We start from the raw sequence: 26,400 nt of genomic DNA on the forward strand, positions 1-26,400 counted from the left end.
ATCTTTTGATGCTTGAAATGACTTTGGCATTCTTCAAGTGCCCTGAATTTTGTGCAAGAAAAATCAAGAGTACAAGGCAAGCATGCTCCAATTGGAAAGGATGAATTGGCAGTTCAGGAGGATGGTTGAACACAGCTGCTAAATTCATTGATGCTGTCTTCCTAGATACTAGAGTAGTGAGTTATGTAAAGAAAAATAACAACTGGACAATGAAAAAGAACTCAGTTGAAAGCAGGAACAGAAGTATACGAAGTAACAAACCAGTGGAGGCTCCATTTCTTATATCTTTGGATTTGAATTTCTTTGTCTGATTTTTCCCTAGGTATCTAAAAATTATATACTCTCTGAGTATCCAGATTCTGTCTGTTCACAGCAATGAATGAATGGAGACCTATGGTGACTACTATTCTTAACAGTATAATTTCTGGGAAGCTTAAAGTCTTGTAACCTATTTGCAGCAACCCATTATCTGACCATGGACTGGTATTGCCAATTGGCATTTGATTATTTGGCAATTGATTGTATATTGTACACAATGAGAAATGCATAAACGTGGCTCATGATATGATGTATTGGATCAGTAATCTTGAAATGGCCCAATACATTCATGTACAAGACCTTGTCAGGAAGACAAAATTCACAATGTCAAAGCCTTCTAGGCAAATTACCACCAGTCTATGTTCTCTCTTTAATAACAAAATGGAAATCAACAGAAAATAAAACTGTTTTTAATTTGTATTTTAAAGAATGGTAAAGAGAGAATGTAAGACATTTAATAAAATGTTTTGATTCATAAAATTTAAAAACAATCTGTCTCAATACTTATAGTCACAGTGTCGCATAGCTGTACATTCCACAACAAAATATGTTGCATGAGCTTCTCAGTCCTATTCTGTGTACCATAGAACAAAACATTTCTGTAGGATAATTTCAGTATCTACACTACAGATACACATGAAACATTTATTCATTCAACGATTCTTTGGTTGATAAGTACACTAAAACTTTCAGCTGTTCAGCAAACAGTGGAAAAGTTTTTTATTTTTTTATTTTTTTGCCACTCACTCCACTAAATACTAATAACTGGAAGCTATAGGGATCCCTTTTCTTTTCAAGTTGATCCAAACTTGTTATTTTTTTTTTAAATTTCCATCACAGGCAATTTATTTTGTTCTATTCATTCACAGTTAATACAGAAAATACTTGGAAACATTTCCATATAATGTTTGACACAGAAATCATCAAATAGAAGTATACAATGTTGACAGGAGGCAGTACATTTATAATTTATAACCCCAAATGTATTTATAAATTAGAAATGGAAAGATCTACAAATGAAATTATGAAGGTTCACCAAAGTCATTTAATCTGTCAGTTTCTCATTCATGTTTATGTCTTAATAATATTCTATTGTATGAATAAGCCACATTTTATTTCTCTCCAGTATTTGATAGCTATTTGAGTTGTTTTAACTTTTTTACTATTAGCAACACACTGCTGTAAACCTTCATGTACATGTTTCATAGGTGCATATTATTCAGTAGTTTGAGGATATATTCCTAAGGGTAGAATTGTTCAGTAACAGAGTAACAATGTTTTGCATTTTGACCAACAACCAAACTGTTTTGCCAAAGTGGCACACCATTTTACAATCTCACCAAATCCTTGTTTTAAGGCTCTGATTTTTGTACAAAAGCATTCAATCATTCTGTCAGACCAAACCAGGAAAAGTAAGCTATAGTTCAGAGTTGTTCTATTCCATTTACTATGCAAAGCCATTCTTGGCGTTTGCAACTCGCAGCCCTTTTGAGTATTCTTACAGTGTTCACCTTTTCCTCCACCACTTTTTTTTCTTCTTTTTTTTCTGGTTTATTTCTATCTATTACAAATGTATAAAAAATCCTCCATCAACGCTGCTGATAGCAGCAGAACCTTGAGAAATATACCTTTGGTTTGCCTCAGAAAAGGAACACATATTGCACTGTAAAGTTTATAAAATTGGCGCAAAACATTGTCATAATGTTACAATACCACTTTTAAGAGTTCAGTGACTAATGGGGAGCCAATGAGATACATGCAGAACTGTGAAAGCGATCTCACTTAGCCAGCTGTACACGTAGACTGTAAATCTACATTCAGATCATTTCTGAACTAAGACTATCATCTCAGTTTATCTGTTGAGGTCAACCAGGAAACCCTAAAATATACCTTGATTTTTGCAAAAAACAAAATAGGGGGAGGGGTTTCTTCAGCATTTCAGTCCACGAGTAACAGTATCCTAACAGGCAAAGTGTTCTCTCACTGTCAACATAGAATGAACTGCTGCTGGAGATCAACTTGGGCTTTAATTTGCATTAGCACTTACATGCATAGTAGTCCAAGTTGTTGACCTCATGACTTTAAAAAGTAACTCTAAAAAAGTAAAATGGCCCTTCTTGGAAGACTAAAGAAAGACATCCAGCCACAGTTGTAAAGAGTCTCATCAAAACAACATACCCTTTTATGAATTACGCCTCAATTAAAAAAAAAAAGTAGCCCCAAATAAGAAGCAGCTCTGAAAAAGAAAATATAACTTAAGATATTTGAAAAAAACAAGGTGAATACAGGTTCAAAAATAATTAAGATACATTTTCTTAAGGCTACCTAGAATTAGGCTTTAAAGAATTCTACCATTTCAAGTTTACCACTAGTTACTAGATATCTATTTACAAGCAAGATGTTCACCTTTTTTGTTCCTTTATCAAGAGAAAAATCTACCTTCAGACTATGAGGGTGGTGATGGGAATGGACTAGAAAACAAGATTCAAACAATCCCATGCAAATATCACATTTTTCAAATGGAAGAACTCCAAACTGCACTAGAAGTTCCAATCACTAAGGCACTTTCCATTGAAATGATTTAAGTACAACTACATGGCACCAAGGTTTAGGCCTAATATAGGCCTGACAACCAAGTCCTTGTTTTCTGGAAGAAAGGCCTCAAAAGTCCCACTCAATTCCACATAACAATACTTCAAAGATCAATTAGGTTTTCCTTTCCTTAATATTTTTGTTTTTGACTTCTAATCTTAAAGACTAGATTAAAACTTAGCTCATTTCCCAGAAGGCATTGCTTCCCTTTGCTCTATGAAAGAGTCCACCAAGACCTCTTCCTCAAAACCATCTAGCCCCCAGCCTCCAGCCTGTGCTTGTGATGCATCTTTCTCAACATCCTGAAAAGGTAATGTAGGTAAAATATGCTCATAAACATTAAAACTAGTTGTTAGGAAGACGTAACTAGCTTTATAATTTAAGTTTTAAAACATAAATACATGCAGCTTAATCTGCACTGACAATGATTGTCGAAGCCTAGAATTCAACATTTACAAATTCTCATTCACACACACAAAACACACTATTATCACACAATTTGTGTCTTGAGAGATTCTTCTGCTTTTTAAATCTTTGGCCTCCCTGTCAATCCCAAGTTCAACCAACTTTTCCGAGTTCTGGTAGTTACCTAGACCACCGAGGCATTGCCACAATACTTCTTCTCTTTTGAAACATCCTTTTTCTCTAGATATTAGGATAGCTACACCAGCTTGTTTCTTCTGTGGTGTATGTTGGTGTGGGATTATCTATTGCTTGATTTTTCATGGATGTGTTTAGCTTCTTTGGGTTGAATTTTCCCTTCTAGTGCTTTCTGTAGGGCTGGGTTTGTAGACAGGTATTGATTAAATCTGGTTTTATCCTGGAATATTTTGTTTACTCCGCCTATGGTGATTAAGAGTTTTGCTGGGTATAATAGTCTGGGTTGGCATCCGTGGTCTCTTAGTGTCTGCATGAGATTTGTCCATGATCTTCTAGCTTTCATAGTCTCTATTGAGTAGTCTGGTGTTATTCTGATGGGTTTACCTTTATATGTTTCTTGGTCTTTTTCCTTTGCAGCTCTTAATATTTTTTCTTTGTTCTGTGTGTTTAGTGTTTTGATTATTATGTGGCGAGGGGACTTTTTTTTTGGATCCAGCCTATTCGGTGTTCTGTAAGCTTCTTGTATCTTCATAGGTATTTCTTTCTTTAGGTTAGGAAAGTTTTCTTCTATGATTTTGTTGAATATATTTTCTGTGCCTTTGAGTTGGTATTCTTCTCCTTCTTCTATCCCTATTATTCTTAGGTTTGGTCTTTTCATGGTGTCCCAAATTTCCTGGATGTTTTGTGTTACGACTTTTTTGTCTTTAGTGTTTTCTTTGACTGATGAATCTATTTTCTCTATCGTGTCTTCAGTGTCAGAGATTCTCTGTTCCATCTCTTGCAATCGGTTGGTTATGCTTGTTTCTGTAGTTCCTGTTCATTTTGTCAGGATTTCTATTTCCAGCATTCCCTCAGCATGTGTTTTCTTTATTGTCTCAAATTCATTTTTCAGATCTTGGAATGTTTCTTTCATCTGTTTAATTGCTTTTTCTTGGCTTGATTTGAATTCTTCCCATTTTTTGTTCGTTTTTTCTTCCATTTCTTTATGGGAGTTTTTTATTTCCTCTTTAATGGAGTTTTTCATTTCCTCTTTAAGGGAAGTTTTTATTTCATCTTTAAGAGAGTTTTTCATTTCCTCTTTAAGGAAAGTTTTTATTTCCTCTTTAAGGTAGTTTTTCATTTCCTCTTTAAGGAAAGTTTTTATTTCCTCATTGAGGGAATGTTTTATTTCTTCTTTAAGGGCCTCTATCATCTTCTTAAAGTCATTTTTAGGGTTGATCTCTTCTGTTTCTTCTGTCATGGTATGTTTAGGTCTTGCAGGTGTAGAATCACTAAGTTCTGATGTTGCCATATAGGTCTTTATGTTGTTGCCTGTATTTTTGCACTGGCGTCTACTCATCTTTTCCTCTGTGCGGTGCAGGTGGTGTCTGTGTCTGAGAGTGCCTCTCTTGTTCTAATTTTTAGTCTTGGTTTAGTAGGGGTTCTTGGTTAAATTGGTGCTATTGGGCTGTTTCTTCAGGGACAGCTGATTTCAGTCGGTGAAGTATATACTTATGATTCTGGTGATCTGGTTTAGTGGCTGGGTAGCGCCTTCTTCTGTGTTCCTAGGTCACGTTTTGTTCATTTGTCAACTCCTCAGCTGATCTTGTTTCTTCAGACTTCAAACTGTAGGCATCTGAATCCTCTCCCAGATGGATTTCAGCTGAGCAGGGTAGTCTCGCCAACACCTCCAAGTTGCTGGGTTTCACAGGATCAGCAGTTGGGCCCTGGGTTGTCCCCAGACGGAATGCCCAGACTCGCCCTGGCAACGACCCACGGAGACAGCCTCCTCCCCAGGTGTTGGGGCTAGGGGCGTCCCTGTTCCAAGTTGCGTCTGCCCCTCTCCGTCCCGGGCCTGTCCACCCCTGTGGCCACTGCCACAGGCCCACCTGCGTCCACTTGTCTCCGCAGCCGGGCCTGTATGTCCCTGTCAGCTGCTGCTGGGTCTGTCTGCCTCTGCGGGCGACCAACGGGCCTGTATGTCTCTGCTGGTTGCTCCGGGCCTGTATGTCCCTGTCGGCCGCTGCCACCCGGCCCTTCCACCTCCGCCAGTCGCCGACCTGCGTCCGCCTGTCTCCACCGTGTGGCCTTTCTACTTCTGTGGGCTGCCGCTGGGCCTGAATGTCTCTGTCGGCCGCCGCCGCCGGGTCCGTCCACCTCCGTCTGTTTATCTCCGCCGCAGGGCCTGTCCACCTCTGTGGGCCACCGCTGGGCCTGAATGTCTCTGCCAGCTGCTGCTGGGCCTAAATGTCCCTGTCGGCTGCTGCCGCCGGACCCATCTACCTCCGTGGGCCGCCGCCACAGGCCTACTTGCATCTGCTTGTCTCCGCCATCTTCCAAACTTGTTATTTTTAAGCTTTTCCCCAAACACATTTTGATTATTAGAAAGAAAAACCAAATAAAATATTACTGACACTGTTCATACTTTAAAATGTGGCTTTCTGTAATGTGGTGGCAGGAATGCAGCAGTGAAGATACAATGTAGTTTTGAAAAGATTAACTCATCCTGGTGGATGGATACTCAAGTGTAAACTGGACACCAGTTAAAATTAACTGGCAGTCAGGAATCTGAGTATGCCTAGGAAAGATTATTTAGATTCAGATAATTAAGTTGGAAAAACCAGCCCACTGTGGCTGGAACCATCCCCTGGGTTATGATCTCTTCTGCATAACAATGAGAAAATGAGCTGAGCACATGTATTCATCACTGGTCACTATCTGCTTCTTGATTTTTGATGCCATGTGACCAGCTGCCTCTAGCTCCTAATCTGTTACTTCCCACCATGATAGACTATACCTGGAAACTGTGACTCAAAATAAGCCCTTCTTCCTAATTAGCTTTCATTGGGATATTTAATCACAACAACGTGAAAAGTAACTAAGACATCTGGTACACCAACTTGAATGTGTCTCAGGATGGCTAAGGAACTACTCAGTGACTAGTCTAACTGCTAACATTAGTCAAAGTTAGGCAAGAACTTTGAAGTAGATGAACTTATGTGTCTTTTTAGAATGCAAGTCACAAGTCAAAGTACTTAGCATTGTCTAAAACAATGGGCTCTTTGTGTTAAAAAAAAAAGGGTGGAATTATGTGAAAAGGAAGTTGGTTTTATTTCTATTTTCATGGAAAGCATATTGTCAGATAGATAGATAGATGATAGATAGATAGATAGATAGATAGATAGATAGATAGATAGATAGGTAGGTAGATAGAAAGAGACATATTAATTTTGGGGAAAGTTAGTTCTTAGCAACATGGACATTTTGAAAACACACATTGAATAACTGTATACAGCACCCAACTTCTCTTCTTGAAATAAACTACTGATTGAAGCATCTAGAGTAGAAATATTCCAATGATAAATATAATGTTGATAGTTGCATTAAAACAGTGATTATTTAGCTTTACATGATTATATAATAAATAGTCTTATATGTGGCAATAAGTCCCAAAGTTTAGAGTATAAATTTTATGAATAAGTTTTGAAAAACAAAATTAACATTTCACAGTGTAATATCAAATTATATCTGAATGAATTTAAAGGATGCACCTGCTTGCTCACAGATATTTTAATACACTACAATGATACTATTTTAATATTCCCTACATCTTATCTCTTATATTCTGAGAAGTGAATCATAAAACCATTTTAAGAGTATTTTTAATCAGAGGAATTGCATTATTTTTGGAGGATACATTTCTGACCAGTAGTTTAACAGCAATTTTTTTGGTATTAGGGTTTCCTTGTTGCTGACATAGGAAATTAAGTATCATGGGATGGCTTTGAGCTCTATACATAACTGGGGTGGATCCTGAACTGAATTCTCCTTTACAATCTCCAGGTACTACAATTACAGGCAAGTCCCAACATACATAGTTTTCAACAAAAATTTGAAGCATGACATCATGTAGTTATATATATATATATATATATATATATATATATATATATATATGTATGTGTATATATATATTGCTATTTCTGTCAATTGTGGACAATACATACTTGGACAACATACACCATCCCAGTTTGTGTGAGTAGAGTCTCTAATATTTGCACAATAGTAAATTTGCCTAACATCAGTTTCGGAGAAAATACTCTTGTTGTTAAACAATAGACGCCTGTCTAAAATACAATAATTAAGTCTCCATTGACATTTTAAGATCACTGAGTTAGACTACATGGTTTTTATTTGGACAAGAAAAGATATTTGTTCAAAATGTAGTTCAACTTGTACATTTTGTAGATGATGAAACCCAGGGGGAGAGAGATCATGTAAGCTATCACATTTCCATGATGTCAAAATGGACATCAGAATTCAGAAACATCTTTCATAGTAAAACTTTCACATTTATTTTGGTTGACATGGATTTTATTTGCAAGCTCTGGAAGGCCTTTCAAAGAAAGAAAAAAGTATAATCTAGTCCAGCTGAAAGAAATGGATGACCAGGGCCTGCATAGCATCCCTTCTCTTCTTGTTGTCTGTTTCTGTCAGTCACCAGTTTCTACAAAGTGGATCTTGTGACTGCCTGGATTCTCCCATTGACAAACCACTTCAGTATGGTTAGCAGCATGAGGGGAACCAAGCAGGAAGCTGCAGTCTCACATTTACCTCCTGGTTTCAGGAGTTATACTACTAAAACAGTCATGATCCAGGGACTAAAGTTATCCTGGGTGCAAACAGTGCTGGACAGGGCTAAATCCTCTCACCTGTGACAAAGGGGAGTTTTCCTACCCCCAAAAGAAATGCCACAAGTTCATCTGCTTTAATAGATACAACTCAGAACCTTCTGCCCCAGCTGAGTACCACCCACAATGTTCTAGACTCTCTCCCATCAATCATTAATCAAGAAAATATTTCACAGAAATAACCCCAATCTATGCTGATGTAGGCAATTCTTCAGTTGACGTTCCCCTTCCTGGGTGTCTCTTGTTGTGTCAAGTTGACTATATATACATATTTCCATTGAGCAATAGGTTTCTTCAACATTTAGGCAAACTGAATCTTAGCATGATCACAATGCTGTGTCAATGTGCAGAGGACCACTTTCTGTGTGATTTAGTGTATTCAGCTGTATTAACAAATTTAACAACACGAAAGTGTTTGCCACAAGGCCAACAATTACAAAGGAGGACAGAAGAGGGACCCCTTAAAGACTCTGGGAAGCAACCTACCTTGGAAAAAGAATATTCAGTTTTTCCCACTGTTTCATTATAGTTAATTAGCTGCAGAAACATATGATGCTTTATATTTATTATACAAAGGGTCACTGCATAGTATCCAAAATATATACAAATGAATGAAAATTGACAATCAGCACATATTTATTTTTAGGAGAGTAAATCTCAAGCAAAAGGTTTAATAAACGTTGCCGTCCAGAAAGGCATTATTCTTAATAAACTTGCTTTTCTAAACAGGCGGCTGAACCTAGGGCCTTGTATATGACACTTAAGTGCTGTGCTCTCAGCTGCCTCCTCAGACATAAAGCATGGTCAGAAAATTAAGAAAAGAAAAAGAAGAGTGTGATGGGAAGAGAAGAGAGAATGGCAAATGGAGGGAAGGAGAAGGGGAAATGAGGAGAAATGGAGGAGGTGACAGAGAAACAGGGACAAAGGGGGACGGGGGCAAAAACTACAGAAAGCCACATGGGGTGACTGTATTAGCATAGGTTTTCCTTGTAGTGAGATGATAATTTATTTGCTCAAAATAGGGCATACAGCTCAGTAAAACTCACTGTATTAGTCAGGGTTTTCTGGAGGAGCAGAACTTATAGAATACACACACACACACACACACACACACACACACACACACACACACACACATTTATTAGAATGGTTTTTAGGCTGTGGTCTGGCTAGTCCAACAATGGCTGCCTACCAACAGAAAGTCCAAGAATCAAGTTGTTGAGTAGTCCATTTGGCTGGATGTCTCAGCTAGTCCTCAGTATATCACAGGATCCTGAAGGTGTAGACTCTGGTGCCAGTGAAGGAATGGACTTGCCAGCGAGAAGCAGAACAAGCAGGTAAAGACAGAAAGCCGTTTTCTTCCACGTCCTGTATATACATTGACACCAGAAAGTGTGGCCCACTTTAAAGGTGGATCTTCACACCTCAAAGATCTGGATTAGAAGTGGGTTTTCCCAGGGTTGCAAGTGAAATGGCCCCAAGAATGTGAACTTTGCAGATCTGGCCCCACCACTCATCTGTCATATGGTGGTGAGGGTGAGGGAGAGACACCCCCTCCTCCTTGCTACCTGTAGCAGTTGAGGGAGCTGGCCTTGAGGTCATGAGAGTGGGAGAGCTGTCCCTGCCCCACTAATTGGAGCACTAGGGAGAGCAGACCCTGCAACTCACCTGAGTAATACAGTAGAGCCTGCCCTGGTGGAGTAGGTGTGGGTGAGCTGGCTCTGAGGGCATGAGAGCCTGAGAACCGGTCCTACCCCTTGCTCTTTGAAGAATAGGGTGAACTAGCTGGAGCAATGCTGGAGAGCCCCCCCCCCCCCCGTGGTGAGAATGAGGGAGGGCTGGTGGGCTGACCAACCCTGCAACTACCCAGGACCAGAACCCCCAACTTCCTCCACATTTATGATCTGCTAGAGCACTTAAAGGGGCAGATCCTGAACATACAAATTGTAGGCTCTCCATGCCTAAAAAAAAAAAAACAGCAGGAAATCAAAAGGAGTCCCAGTGAGGGCCCAGTATCGAGGCTGTAGCAGAAACCAGACTCCAAGAACCAGACTAATGACTTTACAAGAACACTTGCAGGTAAAGTTGTATGGAGTAAATGATATACTGTGTCACACTACAGCTTCCATGACAAGATTCTTCTTTTCTTGTCTTTCTAATTTTCTTTCAACTTTTGTTTTATGGGGCGGGTGTTGCAAGGGTAGAGGGCAGATGTGAAGGGACTGGGAAATGAATGGGATTGAGATGCATGATGTGAAAGACAGAAATAAATAAATAAATAAATAAATAAATAAATAAATAAATAAATAAATAAATAAAAATAAAATTTAAAAAAATAAAAAAGCAAGGTTTCATTTGCTGAGTTGAACCTGTCCTGCTTCAGGGAATTTATTCAGAATTATGTGAGGTCCAGGACTCACATAGTCAGTCAGCAGAAATCATTCACTGAGCATCATCTACACGGCAGGCACTGTGATGGACACCACAGAATACCAATGCAACATTACATCACTTCATAGAGTATCCCTTGTTTTTAGTTGCCACACATTTGTGTTGTTGATATGAAAATGTTGTCTTGAGAAAGGGATCCTTTGTTAATTTGCACAGGATGTGGTCTCCTGGCTCTTTTAGGCTAGTGGTAAGATACAATGATAATAAGGTGGTCATCATCTGGTGAAGACACAAACTAATACACTCAGTAGAGCTGTTAACAAGTCTCATGAGATAAACGATGACGGAAACCACAGAGCTAAGGTGAGCACAGGATGGCAGCTAGACAGAGAGATCAGCTAAAGTCAGAGAGAGAGAGAGAGAGAGAGAGAGAGGGAGAGAGAGAGAGAGGGAGAGAGAGAGAGAGAGAGAGAGAGAGAGAGAGAGAGAGAGGAGTTAGAGAAGAGTGTTGTAGATGGAAAGAAACGCATGTGCAAACGTCCTGTAGCAGGCTTGAACATGGTGCCAACAGTTCCCGTCTGTCCCTGTGTATCTGAGTTGTTGAGTTCGTGACAGAGAGCAGTAGAGCCAAAGTCTGTCATCCAAGTATCACCAGCCAAACTTCCACATAAAATCTTGTTCAAAGAAAAAAATGCCAAAGTTGGAAGACGATCAGTTTTCTTAGTTGCTTCTTTTCTACCCGGGGAAACTCAGGAGCAGGGTAGAAGGAACTTGCGCAAATAAAAGAATAAATTAATATTGGAATTAAAAAGAAAGAAAGAGGTTCATCTTTCTACTTCAAATGATTTAATTAAGAAAAAAATGCCTCACAGATGTGCCCAGACATTTGGGTTTTAGTTAATTTCAGATGTAATCAGGTTGACAACCAAGACTACCCATCGCACTCATAAAAACAAGAATGTTTTGTTCTAAAGCTATGAAAATGCATTTCACAAAATATATTTGTACAGAATTTTATCCACAGAGGTATTTATTTCAATATAAAATGAAATATTATTTGTAATAAAGTGTTTAAATAACAGTTTATATCCTTTTGACATAGTTTTATTCATATAATATATACAATAGGTATGGAAATTACATAGAACTTATCAACATATATAAATGTTTATTATATATTAAGAAATGATTAAAAAACTGTTTAATAATATTAGTCTGTCATCTACATGTGACCTAAGATAGTTATTAATGCAGTCCAATAAAAATGATAGTTTTACTTAAAATATTATGAAATCCTGTTACAGTTGTCATAACTATATTGTGCAGTTCACAAGTAGATATTTGTAAAGGATCACATCTTGTTGCAGCGCCAAAAATCTGAGCACACTAACCTAAAGTGGTAGTTTTAACTACCTCTAAAATCGCTTTAACATAAAGTAATTGTTTTTAGAAGAGAGGTGTATGTTTCTCAATATATTCTAAAAAACAAGAATGCCTTGGAGGAGGTGAGAATGGGTTGGGGAGGAAGACCTGTGGGGGGGGTGACAGGGGAGAGGAGAGGGGAATCTGTGGTTAGTATGTAAAAGGAATAGAAAATGTCTTAATAGTTAAAAATAAATAAATTAAAAAAAAACCAAGAATGCTCAAAAGCAGCCCTTCCCCATCCTTTTTAAGAATAGCTACCTGAGCTATGAAGGCTTTCAAAGCTCTCCCAGAGGATTTCAGTGGTGAACTTGAGATGCCAACCTTAACTCTGATCCCTTACTCGGATATTCTTTGTTCTTTTCCCCTGTAATCTTTCCCCCATCTCCCCTGAAGCTTCTTCCTTCTCTCCAGGAAGCCAAGAAGGTGAAACAGAGGGTTCTGTCTTATCTGAGTGGATTGCTGTAGAAGGAAGGCAATTGGTTTCCTTCTGGGTTCTCAGTGTCAACTATATTCTCATTAAACAGTACACATCACTGTTCATTATGTCCAAAATTATAAAGTAGAAAACATTTCTACAAAATGACATTAAAATGCCATACTTATATTTTATGTCAGTATTTTCATCTTATTTTCACAAAATGTTCTCTTTGTGTGAGGGCTGATGTTGGTTGTTAACTTGACACCCCTGGAAGGGAGAGACCTTTAGCTGATTAACTGCTTTCTTCAGATTAGTCTTTGGGCATGTCATGTCTGTCTGCATCTTCCTGATTATGGATTGACGTGGGAGTGCATAGACAAGGTTAGAGATGCCACTTTTGGACCAAGGGCCATAGGGTGTAGCTGAATGTAAGTCTAAAAGCAAATCAGTAAGCAGAGTTTCTCCATGTTTATGGATGCAGTTTCTGGCCTTTAGTTGCTGCGGTGGCTTCCCTGCATGATGAACTATAACCTGTAAGTGAAATAAATCATCCCTTAAGCAGCCTTCCTCTGGATCACAGCAGCAAAAAGCAAACTAGGATATATGTGCATGTGGTGTGTGTGTGTGTGTGTGGTGTTTGTGTGTGATGTGTGTATGGTGTGGTATATGTATGTGGTGTGTTGTGTGGTGTGGTGTGTGTGTGTGTTTGTGTGTGTGTGTGTGTGTGTGTGTGTGTGTGTGTGTGTTTCCATTCTTTATCTTTTCAGTACATACTAAGAAAGAATATCCCAAGTATTTTTGCTGGGCTTTGTTTGTTTAGGAATAGATGTTATGCCACACCCATGACATTTTCTTCACACAGAAAATGTTATATGCCAATACTCTTGATTGCCTACTAGGATCCATGATATGAACCTGAACTGTGGTATAGAGAAGAAGCTGGATCCTCACATTCACAGCAGGCTGTAGTCAGGATCACAGTGACTGTCCTTAGTCCAGTGCACAGTTCAGTAACAACATGAGCAATAATCAGAAAGTAAAGTATAAATGCTAAGTCACATCTCTGGATGAGTAATAACAATCTACACTCAATATAGGTGTTAATCTTACTCTCTTTTATTGCTTTAATGCCCTCTAATTACTTTTATTTCTGATGGAAGACAAATAGAAGCAACAAATCATGATTATTGTTATTTACATCATATTAAATCATTCTAAGGTGCATAATGAACATAAATCAGTTAAGCAAACAAAAAATCTAGAACATGGAAAAATGTCAAGATCATCTTCCCATTGTAATTATAAATTGTGTACTTTTAAATAACAGCATAAATCCTTCCATCAAACATCTTGAAGAAGGTAACCTGGGGCTGCTTTCGAATATTCCCTGGCAGGATCAGACAAGAAAGGACTCTTCAAATTCAGGCCTTTCACGAGGTTGTTCAGAATGCTTTAACTGCCCACCCTCCCAGGTGGGGCTGAGCATGTAACATGAATAATATCAAGGAGGATCTTGGAAGATTCATTGCAGTTTCTATTTTCCAAATAGCATGAGAAGAGCTTACCCATTCTAAGTTGATAGGACAGACTTGCCTCTGGAGAAAGGGCATTATCATACTGGGCTGCTTTCTGCTCTGGAGAAGGACAAAAGACTAGGTAGAACAGCAATCATCTAAAAGCAGAACTCTGTGGGGGATCCTCATGTAAGTAGACAATCCTGGGACAATTAAAGAAGAGAGAGAATGAGAAAGTTTGTAGTAGAGAAAGAAATCATACATTAACACAGCAAAGGACATTTATATCACACTCTCTTTCCCTAAAGTTTAGAAAACATCATAGAAAGATTATAAAAGCCAAAGGTCAGGGAGGAATGAAAGAGTATCTTCTAAACACATCAGAACCACTGCATTGTGAACCCAGGGCAGCTGGGGTTGCCCAGTGCTACAGTTGTTGACCTGAAACTAAAATCATGTGTACATGTGCAGCACTAACTTGTCTCAGTAAGTGATACATAATTAAATCAAAACAAAACAAACAAAAAACGAGGACATGAAGTTGGAAGGGGACTTGACAGGGAATCAAGAATGAGTTGGAAGGATTGGGGAATATTATTCAAATGCATTGTATGTATGTTATTTCCAAAGAATAAGTACAATATGCCATATTTAAAATAAAAATAAAACAAGAAAATCCATCCATCTACCATCCACACTGTTTTATATGCTAATGATAATTAGTAGATAAGGTTTTGTTGACTTGATATAAACCTCGACTTACTTAAATCTCAACTGAAGAATTGCCTCCATAAGATTGGCCTATGGACACATCTCTGAGATATTTTCTTAATTGCTAATCAATAAAGGAGAGTCCAACCCACTGCAGAAGCATTACCATCCTTGGGCAAATGGGTCTGGGCTTTATAAGAAAGGCAACCCAGCAAGCCAGTGGAAGAAAGTGAGCAGTGTTCCTCCACAGCCTCCTTTCTTCAATTCCTCCCTTTAGGTTACTGTCTTGAGTTCTGGCACTGAAATCACTTGGTGATGTGGAACTGCAAGATTATCTTAATTAGAGTTTCTATTGCTGTGAAAAGACACTACGACCATGGCAACTCTTATAAACTAACATATAAGACATTTGACTGGGGCTTGCCTATAGTTTCAGAGGTTTCACACTGGGTGTGGTTTGAGCAGATATGAGACCTCAAAGCCCACCTCAGCAGTGACACACTTCCTCCAACAAGGCCACACCTACTCCAAAAAAGCCACATCTCCTAAATAGCACCACTCCCTGTGAGTTTATGGGGGCCAATTACATTCAAACTACCACAAAGCCAATAAACTCTTCTCCTCAGGTTGCTTTTGGTAATAATATTTATCAAAATGACAAAAAGTAAAATAGAACAATAGTTCACAGCTCAAATTTTGGAAAACAGAAAATGAAAGTGACTTTAAAAAATATTGAAAGAATTGTGAATTATTTATTTTACCCACAATACAGAAGCAGTGACATGTGAACATCTAATGTGTAAAATGCTTTCAACTGTGTTTTCTCCACTTAGATTTCCTTATTGGAAAAGGCTGGCTTTGGAGGTGCTCTTCTCTACACTGATCCTTGTGATATACCAAAGTCTGGAGATCTTAGCGCTGAGACCTTTATGGTGACACTGAATCCAGGAGGGGACCCTTCCACACCTGGGTACCCCAGTCTTGGTAAGCTCCTTCTTGTAATCCTCATATAGACATGATTTGTAAGTGTGTGCTACCTAATTTAGTCAATAGATAATAAAAGATAAAATAATTCTAAATGCTCCAGTTTTTTAAAGTGAATATTTATTCAAAAATATGTACTACCAATCTGTTAGAATAAAGCATTTCTAGATATCTATAATAGGTTGCCATTTCAATAATGTATGCTAATGAAGGACAGCAAACATATGTTATTACTGATTAGTTTATAATGTAAATTCAATCTGAGATTGGGAGACATTCCATGTAGTTTGGATACACCAACAAACACCTGGGACTCTTGGTTGTCACTGCTGCACTGGGTCTGATATGATAACTGAGTCTCGAGTTTAAGGCTATCCAGAGGCTAGTTGAACAGCAGTAGGGGAAGACGCTGGGAATTATTTATGATGAAATTTCCTTGGATTGGCTCATTTTTGTGAGCTGACAGATACTATCTTTATCTTAAGCCTCCTTCTGTGTTTTGGAAGCCGTGTGTTCTACACAGTGGGGAACATGAGATATACAGGTAGGACAACTGTCGCTATGATAGATGTCCACAGTGTTCTTACATTCCTGCCCAGCATATCATTGACGTATAGTCTGTTCATACACTTAGGCTGATGGGACTGACCTTTAACCCCTTCTCAGAGCAAGGCCACTCCACTAACCACATTGATTCAATTAGTAATTAAGCCACACAAAATATGTGATGATTCATACATTCTCCTTTCTTTCTTCAAAATATTACAAAACACATCACAATAATTTTATTCAAATTTAGTTTTCTTTTCTTTTATACATATTAACTTTACTAATTACTTATTAACTTTCTCCAGAACTCTATTTTAATAAATTACTCAGTCAACTGATTACAGCTTTGTCTTCTACTTTAGTCAATTTTCTGTAGTTTCAAGGAGCTGTACTTTGTGTAGTTTCTTATCCTATCATGGAAGTTTGAAATTAGAATAGTAGCTGTCTGTCTATACTCTGTAGGATCACAGATCACAGTCCAGTTCGTCTATCTGTAATTGCCCTCCTGGTCCTGTGTTATAATTTCTCTGCTTCGAAAAGTGACTGTAGAAAATTAGTGGACTGTGAGGTTAGCAAAAGCAGACAATTTATGAGTTCTCTGCTCTCTGCTTTCTTTGATAAGATGTCTAGTTGGTAACATTTATCCTTAATAGTTTTTTTGTCTTGGGTTGTTTTGCAAATGCAGAGTTCGGGCCTATCTAGCAAAATTCTGGGCAAAGTATTAAGTTTTCTCAGAATGCTTTTTCTATTTAATACTGAAATAACTTAAGCCAAAAGTATTGCCAAGGTATGTACAGAATCTGCATTCTTTATGCAGACCATAATGCAATTATCAAAGCAAGTAAAATAACATTCATATAATTTCACTCACCAATTACAGACAATATAAAATATCTCCAATTCCTTCATTAGTTTTGTTCTTGTTTGTTTGTTTGTATATGGTGTTGCCTTCAATCTTGAATTCCAGCTTTCATTCAGTCACACTGTTCTGTGATATTATCAAAGTATATATATATATATATATAGAGAGAGAGAGAGAGAGCATTGTAACTTGACCTGTTGTTTTGTAGCTTTCCCCCAGTCAGCTTGTCAAGTACTTTATAATTTCTAGATCATGCCTATGGCCTTTGTAGAAATACTGAAGAAAACATGCCATCCTTTGGAGTGCCCATCAGAAGGAACTTGTTGCTGATGGGTCTCACTTCCCATGATGCTATTGGTCCTTCAGTAATGCAGGTGTTTGACAGTTTTCTCTGCTGTCAGTTCCCTTTGTCATTACCCTGTATGGCAGTGCTAATAAACTTTAAATAACCTCTTTTTAAACCACTGCCCCCAAAATTTGAGAAATTTTCAATGATTCTCATCTGCAGTAATTATGACTGAGTCATTTGCCAAGTGATTTGAGATTTCTAGCATTCCATTAGAATATATGATGGTTTTGAGACAGGGCCTTACTCTGTAGACTGAAATTGTCCTTGAACTTTCTAGATTGCCTAGGCGAGCCTCATAATGTGGTAGTCATTCTGCCTCTTCCTCTTAAAACTCTGATTTGCAGATATGAGCCACCATTCTGTTGTTTTAACTTTGGCACAGTGGCTGTGCCTTAATCTACTGATACTTCAGATAGCAATTGCAACTTTGCAGTTACCAGCCTGCTTCTCTGGCTGTGCTCTGGCTAGTCAGGCGACAGCCTTGCAGGAATTATGTTCCTTCATGCACCAGCTCCATCACTGTCACTAAAGGTAGTTTTAAATAAATCTCTATCATTCTATTTATAAATAAGACTCAAGACTCAAAGGCTGGGGTGAAAACCTGCTAGCTCAGAAAGGTTGAGTATCAACTAGTTAACCTTCTCTCCTTGCTGGTGTCTCTCAAAAGTAGTGTCCTTTCACTCTGTCACAACAACAACAATAACAAAACGATCGTGTGCCACTCCAAACCCCTCCCTACTACTCCTTTGTCTTCCAGATGTGCTCTGATGCTCTGGGATTATTTTCTGTCAACTAGGTGCTAACTCAGTCTCCTGACCCAAGGTTAATTTTATTAATTAATACAAATTTAAACTCTGTGTTCACAATGTGATCAAATATCCTCAAACACCACTAAGCTTAGAGTACATTTTCAAATAGTGCTAGGAAATGCTGCCTATATTCTCACAAGGTGAACCACTGTTTAACTATTGAGGGTGCAATCATATATTGGACTTGTTAAATCTAAAGATGAACAACATTATGTACTGTTTCTCAATGCCATCTAAGTAGGTACTGAATGAAAATGGCTTTTGCAAGTATAATGCTAGTTGGAAGGATCTGTCCTTTTCTTCATTCAAAGCACAATGTAGCAGAAAGGAAAGAAAAAGATAGTAAATGTAGTGGTCTACATCTGTGGCTCTAACACATGTATTTCCTTTCTCTCTAAATTTGCTCAGTATCTTTGTCTTACAGTTTCAGGTTTCACTGTTTTGTTTTGTTTGTTTTTAGAATAATCCTCTACAAGTATTTTGCTCTTTCTGGTATGGACTTCAGGTGGTAGATTTGTAAATATATCAATACACAAATAATAGTTTATACAGCAAAAAAATCCAACAAAAACAAAAACAAACAAACAAACAAACAAACAAAATAGTATCTAATTTGATATTCTTCAACACTGTCAAGGTAAATGACCATTAGAAGAACTAATTTAAGACCATTGATCAATGATTAGGAATTCTGTTATAATTTAAGGGTGATTAAACTCCAATGAAGCAAAATAGAACAAACAAAAATCCTAGAAGTTATTTGCTGGTAGTCTTATTTACTATCTATGCAAATTAAATTGAATAGTCCAATGACTACTTTGTGTCATCTGTCTAGATTTATCAATGGCTGCTGCTCTACTATTCTTGTTTGGTCTATATATTCCCTAATAACTTTTAGCCCAATTCAATATTTTCCAGAAAATGTGAATAAATTAAAATGATAATAGAGACATTTATGTAATCCGATGGATATTTAACTTAGAACCTTTTCATCATCTCAAAAATTCTGAGTCAGGTCCAGTAAGACAGCATATAGAAGTAAAGATGCTTACCACCAAATTCTGTCATCTGATTCCAATTCCCAGAAGCCCCTTGGTAGAGGTGACCACCACAAATTGTCCTGTGACTTCCAAAGGTACAACCTGCTCCCACATCCCATACAAAACAAACCACACTAATTGCTGGGATGTCAAGTGCAATTTTTACATCACTTCAAGTGAGTGTTTTGTAAGTCAAGACTGTGGAAGTATACCTCCAACAATTTTAAATGAATTGCTGGAATGAGACATGAAGATTCCATACAAGAAGTGGCTGTTTACTAAGTCTGTTGCCTAGCTAAGTCATTCCTGAATATTATTGCATCAAAGCAGGGAAGAAATAGTTTCTGAACTGCATGTTCCCATGTGATTCAGCAAAGAATGTCTTGGAGCCATCACTTTAACAAAAGTAACCTTTTGGACACTTTCAGCATGGCAGGTACTGTGAGCTTTATTTTCTTGACAGTAAAAAGACGATTATGCAGCTCCAGTGTGTCTACCACAAGGTAGTTTTAAGGAAATGGAAAACCTTGAATTCCAAGTCTGACTTAAATGGGAACTTTGAAGGAGGGAGCCATACATCTGTATTCAAACACACTCTGCTGGTGATTCTGAAGCAACTCAAGTTTGAGAAGTACTGGACTAGAAGAGCTTTATGGTACTTCATCTGCCAAGTCTAAATTGGACCATTGGGGCCAATGCTCTGAACTGTGTGACCTCTTGCTACTGTTCCCTCAGCATCTGGGCCTTTCATATTTGCTCTCTCTACACCAGTCAGGATTCTGACATGGCATCCTGGATTTGCAGCCCAATTCTTGCTCTCAGCAGGCTACCAATAAAAAGTCAATGGTGCTGAGTAAACAACTTCTTCCAGTAACATGAGTGATGCCTTGGATGGTATTTGTCCCTGAGTTTATCTGTGACTATAATCTAATAATTGCTGCTTTTAAAAAAAGTGAAGGCACATATCCCTGATGTGATTTTCACAGAATATACATCTTTTTTAAGTGCATTTTAAGACTTCTCATATGTCTTCTGTCACTCAAAATACAATGTGATTGATACCAAAAGTTTACATTTTTATTTATGATATTAACTAATGAGTGCAGTAATCTATTGTGTTAATTCCTTTGAGCTGTGCATAGTGGCACATGCCTGTAATAGCAGAAGTTTGGAGACTGAGACAGATGATCAAGAATTCAGTCATCTGTAGCTATATAGTGAATTTGAGGCCCACCTAGGCTGCACTTTGTGACCTTGTATTAAAATGAAATAAACAACAGCAACAATAACAAAACCAATGCCAACACCCAGAAAATAGAATTTGTCAAATTTCAAGAGTTAACTTAGCATATCAAAGTTTTATTTTATTATTTTTTTCGTAACTTTGTAGGAATGAAATAAGCCCATAGGTTTGTCTTGTACTATGTATGCTTTTTTTTTTTGGCTGATATTCACAGGAACTGAACATGATTATGACATCAATGGTCTGTTGTATCTGCAGTTGTGCTTGGTCTAACATCACTTATTAGCTATGCAGAGACACACAAAACGAACGGGAAAGCTGTGGGACACACAGGCCAGAAAAGTAGGAAGTGGAACCTGCTTGTTCGTTATTAAATCGAACATTTAGTAAAGAAACATTTCCCGTCTCAAAGTATTAAGGCTCTCTGAGATTTAAATCCCATATAGTTCCTGGAGTCAGAAATATTTTCTACCCATGCATTTATTTTACTTATTTGTCTTTTGAATTTACATTTTAAAATTTAATTTTATTGTTGCTTTCAAATAACAGTACATCAAATTTTTGACTAGTTTATTGAAATTCAAGCTGTTTCTTTCATCTCAATTTAACACTGGATGTCTATAAACTGTATTTCCAGAACTCCATCTTGTTTAAAGCTTTTACCTGTGTCCCTCTGTGCTTGTGACAATTCTTTTCTCCCTTTTCTCTTTGTTTAAAATTTTCAAGAGGAAAGTCTTTCCAGTGGTTTTACTCTACTGAAATGTATCAGAGGGTACAGTTTATTTAATATTCCTGTAGTCACAATTCAGTGGCTCTGTGTTTTTATACACTGTCTGCTCAGTGTCGCGCCTGCCAGCCAGAGCTGTGCAAAGAGTAAGATGGTCACTGGGAACGTGACAAGGCTTCGGCAGGTGGCCTTGGTCCAGTTACTTGGACAAATGTCTGAAGACTGACTTGAGTTAGTGCTAAATTGCCTGAGACAATGTTGAGCTCTTCCCTGACTAGAATACCAGAAAATATAAATATCTGCCTAGTTGTCAAAGCAAAATGTTAGATACTCACAGCATGGAACGAATTTTCTCTTGATGGGGGAAGCACAGAAATTGTCTGCATTCTTACTATTTGGCTGTAAGCTGGTGGTTTATGTCCCAATGTCTTCCTAGTTATATGAAATATTATCAAACCCCATTCTTAGAATTACTTTAAGGAGAATTATCACTAAGCATTGAATTTTTTTCTGCAAGTTTAATTCAACAAGTAATAAAAATATATATTATTTAAGTTTAAACATTACTTTTGAAACAAAATTTTGTTTTAAAAAATAATTTATGAACATGAGTTTTCATGGCCCTATGCAGGGAAACATTGTATTGATTGCTGAAATAGCTAAGTGTGCAGCCTACAAAGAATGCCTTTTTTTTTTTTTTTTTTTTTTTTTTTTTTTTTTTTGGGTTTTTCGAGACAGGGTTTCTCTGTGTAGCTTTGCGCCTTTCCTGGGACTCACTTGGTAGCCCAGGCTGGCCTCGAACTCACAGAGATCCGCCTGTCTCTGCCTCCCGAGTGCTGGGATTAAAGGCGTGCGCCACCACCGCCCGGCAAAGAATGCCTTTGAGTGGTGATTGTTCTTAAGAAATCTGGTGCTGCTGGTATATTTGTCACTGAGAGTGTTCTTCATTGCTATACTGGGAGTGCTTTACTTTGAACAAGCACCAGATCGATAGAGTTGTTTGTTTTGCTTAAGAACCAATGTTTCCATAGAAATCTATGGTGAGTTCTTAGCGTGATAAAAATTCTACTGAGAGAAGGGTCAGCATTTAAGAGCACCTGGAATTCTTCTAAAGGACTTGAGTTTGGTTTCCACCCACCTCTGGTGGTTCCCACCCTCATCTGACTCCATTTCCTGGGGTTTCAACATCCATTTCTGGCCTCCTTGGACACCTGCACACACATTCACAAAGAAAAAAATAAAATATTTTAGAAGTCTACTGTTTAAAAGTAGGTATTCAAATACATTTCTACACAATAGATATAATAAGCTATTTAAGTGATAATTCTTAAACTGTAAGATAATTTTATTTTTACCCTCAGTGGTCTCTTTTTGTATATATAAAATTTTAAATGATGTTTATATGTGGGGGGATAGTATATACACTCAACACAGTCACCCTCAGAGGTCAGAGGTACTGTATCTCCTGAAGCTGGAGCTACAGTCAGCCTTGAGACCCTGAGGTAGGTCTTGAGAACCAAATGATCTTGATAAACTTCTGGAAAAGGAGTAAGCACTCATAATAGCTGAGAATTTCTCTAGCTCTTTTCATAGTCTTATAAACAGAATAAATTTTACTAGCTCCACAGTCCTAATAAGTAAACTGATCTAGATTAACAGTGACCTAATTAGCAAAATAATAACACAAATTCACAAATTGTCTCATTTCTAACCTAGAGCTACTTTTCTAATAATATTTTGTATCCATTACATAACTTATATATAAGAGTTTGAGGTATTAACAAACAAAAATTTGAATTTAATGCAGAAAAATTTGAGATTTAGTGTAATACTGAACATGTTTGAGGGTAATTTAAGGATGAAGTACAAAACTCAGTGGGACTTTGAGAAGCTGTGCTGAGACCTACACTGTGATTCAGAGTTTTAGTAGTGTTTTGACAAAACCCTGAGGGACTAGAAAGGAAGGACTCACTTTGGCTCACAGATTCTGGTGTAGGCAGCAAGAATATGAAATAGAGATTCAGCTGTATATGATAAAGCTATGCCTAGAAAGATCAAGGAATCCTTCTGGAGAAGTCAAATATCAAGGAATATTTGATGTTATTCAGCTTTTAATATACCAGCTGTTTCCTACAATCAATTTATTGTATCCTGATTACAGTCTCCCCTCCCTCTTTTCCTCCCTGTTCTTCCCCAACTTCCTCCCTTCCAGATCCACTCCCATTCTGTTTCTCATTAGAAAAAAACAGGTTTCTAAGAGTTAACAGCAAAACATAACAAAATAAGATATAGTAAGATAAAACAAAAGCAAAAACTCACATGGAAGTCGGACAAGGCAACCCAACAGAAAGAAAACAGCTCAAGAAAAGGCACAAGAGTCAGAGACTTACTTGTTCACTCACTCAGGAGTCCCATAAAAACTCTAAACTGAAAGCTGTAATATGTATGCAGCCAAGCCGATGCATGCCTGTGTTGATCTTGTGCTAGCTGCTTCAGTCTCTGTGAGTTCTTATGATCTTTGCTCAGTTTATTTAGAGAGCCTTGTTCTCTTGGTCCTCCTTTAAACATTTTTTAAATGTGAATTTTGTTTTTTAACCACAGACACTTGGATATTTTTGTTTGTTTGTTTGTGGTAGGTTGACCAGCCGAACCAAAAGCACATTTGTCCATTAAGGGGCCCTGTGACTCAATATCCGTGTGGCTGTCATTGGGAGTGAGCCTTTCTAAGGATTGGCATTAGCAGCAGGCTTTTTTCTACCTAAGGAAAACCCTGACTGTTGTGGGGTATTTGATCACTCTGTGAAACCAGAGACTGTGTTAATAAAATCAACCTTGGATCAAGGGGTGGAGACAGCAAGCAGTTGAGAGGAATTAGCCATAGAGAATATGAAGGATCCAGGGATACAGACAGGGAAACTCACAAAGAGTAGGGAGGGGCTTAGAGTTCATGGTCTGTTTGGTTTGAGATGGCTGAAGAGACACAGTATGCTGCGTCTCCCACCAAAAAGGAAAGTCAGCTGGTTGCTTCTCAGTATCTCAGAGCTAGCAGGTTTTCACCCCAATATCTGGCTCCCAAGTCCTTATTAGACTAGAACAATAGAAACTTGTTTAAAAACGATATTTGGTGGCAGCGGCAGAGCTGGTGCCTGTGGCCTGAGCAGCAAGATGTTGACTTTGGGGCATTTGACTGTGGGGTGCAGACAATAGTTAAAATATCAGCTGCAGCTGCTAAGCCAACAAAAACAACACCTGACAATCTGAAGGACTGAGAGCCCACAAGGAGAGGATGGCTGCTGCTAACATTCATTGCGGTTGGCCAAATGCTCCCTTGAGAGGATGAGGCAGCAGAATGGCACATCCAGACAGATCATCGTTGTGCATACCACAGAAACACAACTGACATTCTCCTTGGCAATGGAAAGGACAGGCCTACGTTGTCCAATTTGTTAGCCACAAGCTATGTCTGTCTCTTTAGCTTTACACTTAAATCAATTAAAAGGAAATGAAATTTAAAAGGTAGTCATCCTAGCCACATTTCAAATACTTGGTAGCCAATGTGACTGTGGATTTACATGAATAGGGGAAATGCTTTTATCCGAGATGCTACAGAATGTATGGCTATAATTACCACTTTATGTAGAAGTATCTGTTGCAAGCTATCCAGAAGCCTGTCTCTCCACAGTCTTGACAACTGATGGTTGTTTGTCTCTTAATTTCTTTTAACCACTGGCATTATTGAAAACTGAATTTATAAAGCATACAGTATGAACCACATGTTAGGCATGCTTCATGAATCCTTTTATGGCTTAGTGTTGAACCAAAACATAGCTGAGTGCTTCTAAAGTAAACATTTTCCATTTCCAGAATTCTCAGAAGAGTTTTTGCATTTTAAATATGTTAAGATAAATCTTGCAATGCTATTTTAAAATGTTATTGCATTTGCTTCAAACTGCTAGCATTGTAAATTTCAGCACCATACAATTTCTTCTGAAAGTATATCCTGCGTGAAAAAGTGTGCTCTGCTTTTGTTTTGACTATCAACTACCTCTCAGTTTAAATTTTCAGTGAGAACTGAAAGATTAAATCGTCTTTGGAAAATTACAGGATTCATTTTTGAGAGAGAAAAACAGTTAAATATTAGACTGCTCAGAAGTATGAAGGGGGACCATTTTTGCAATAACTTAAAAGCTAGATTTTTTTATAGTTGTTTCCCATGTGAAATTAGCTTTGTCTGCAGCAAACAAACAATGAACTTTCTTTCCATTGAAATTGATACTACCTACATATTTGCAAAGTCAGTGGTTGCCTGCACATGCCACCCCATCTGAAGATACGCACTGACCATGCAAACCTCATCTGAGGATGCACACCAGCCTTCCACACTCCCATCTGAAGATATACACTGACCATGCACACCTCCATCTGGTGATATACATTGACCATGCACACCCCATCTGAGGATGCACACAGCCTTCCACACTCCCATTTGAAGATATACACTGACCATGCACACCTCCATCTGGTGATATACACTGACCATGCACACCTCCATCTGGTGATATACACTGACCATGCATACCTCATCTGAGGATGCACACCAGCCTTCCACACTCCCATCTGATTATACACACCAACCATGCACATCCCTGTCTGATGATACACACTGACCTTGCACTCCCCCATCTGATTATACACATTGATGGAGCCTGCTATCAGTTGGGTAAGGGCCCCTGCAAACATCTTTCCTCTTTCATCTATACCACTTTTAACATTTGCTATACCTTGTGACTTGATGGAATAGACAAAAAACATTTCTTACAATTTTTAGGACCCGGAAATCCAAACAAACCTATATAGGCAGCCTCAGCATAGAACATTTTGGCCTGTTGTGATTATTACACATTTTCAGATCTTCAGAAACAATGTAGTCTGAGAGATCTAATTTTGAATAAGATGTGGGCTATTATTTCACCTTGGTATTGCTGGCCTACAAGCCCTGCCCTTCTCCTTGACACAAAGCCTTCTGCCGTTATCCTTCTCTATCTGTAAAGAGATGCATACTTTTCGTGGCAGGCTTTCCTAGTCTGTGGTCTAGGGTGAGATATAAAAAGTAATGCAGGCTGTACAAAAAGGTGGGGAAGTGAGGTCATGTGCTTATAAGAGAGTTCTCACCTGCATGGTGCACCTGTTCATGAGTC

At 38.1% G+C, this 26,400-nt stretch overlaps 1 protein-coding gene across 8 annotated transcripts in view; it reads left to right on the forward strand.

Annotated features, from left to right (window-relative positions):
* Positions 1–26,400, forward strand: part of Naaladl2 (N-acetylated alpha-linked acidic dipeptidase like 2) — a 1,286,850-nt gene that overhangs the window by 775,731 nt on the left and 484,719 nt on the right. For all 8 annotated transcript variants that reach the window (XM_076573982.1, XM_076573983.1, XM_076573985.1 and 5 more), the window contains one exon: positions 15,473–15,623. In XM_076573982.1, the coding sequence (XP_076430097.1) occupies positions 15,473–15,623 (151 nt within the window). The remainder of the gene's footprint in view (positions 1–15,472; positions 15,624–26,400) is intronic.

This window comes from Peromyscus maniculatus, chromosome 6, assembly GCF_049852395.1.
Source record: "Peromyscus maniculatus bairdii isolate BWxNUB_F1_BW_parent chromosome 6, HU_Pman_BW_mat_3.1, whole genome shotgun sequence".
Lineage (NCBI taxonomy): Eukaryota > Metazoa > Chordata > Mammalia > Rodentia > Cricetidae > Peromyscus > Peromyscus maniculatus.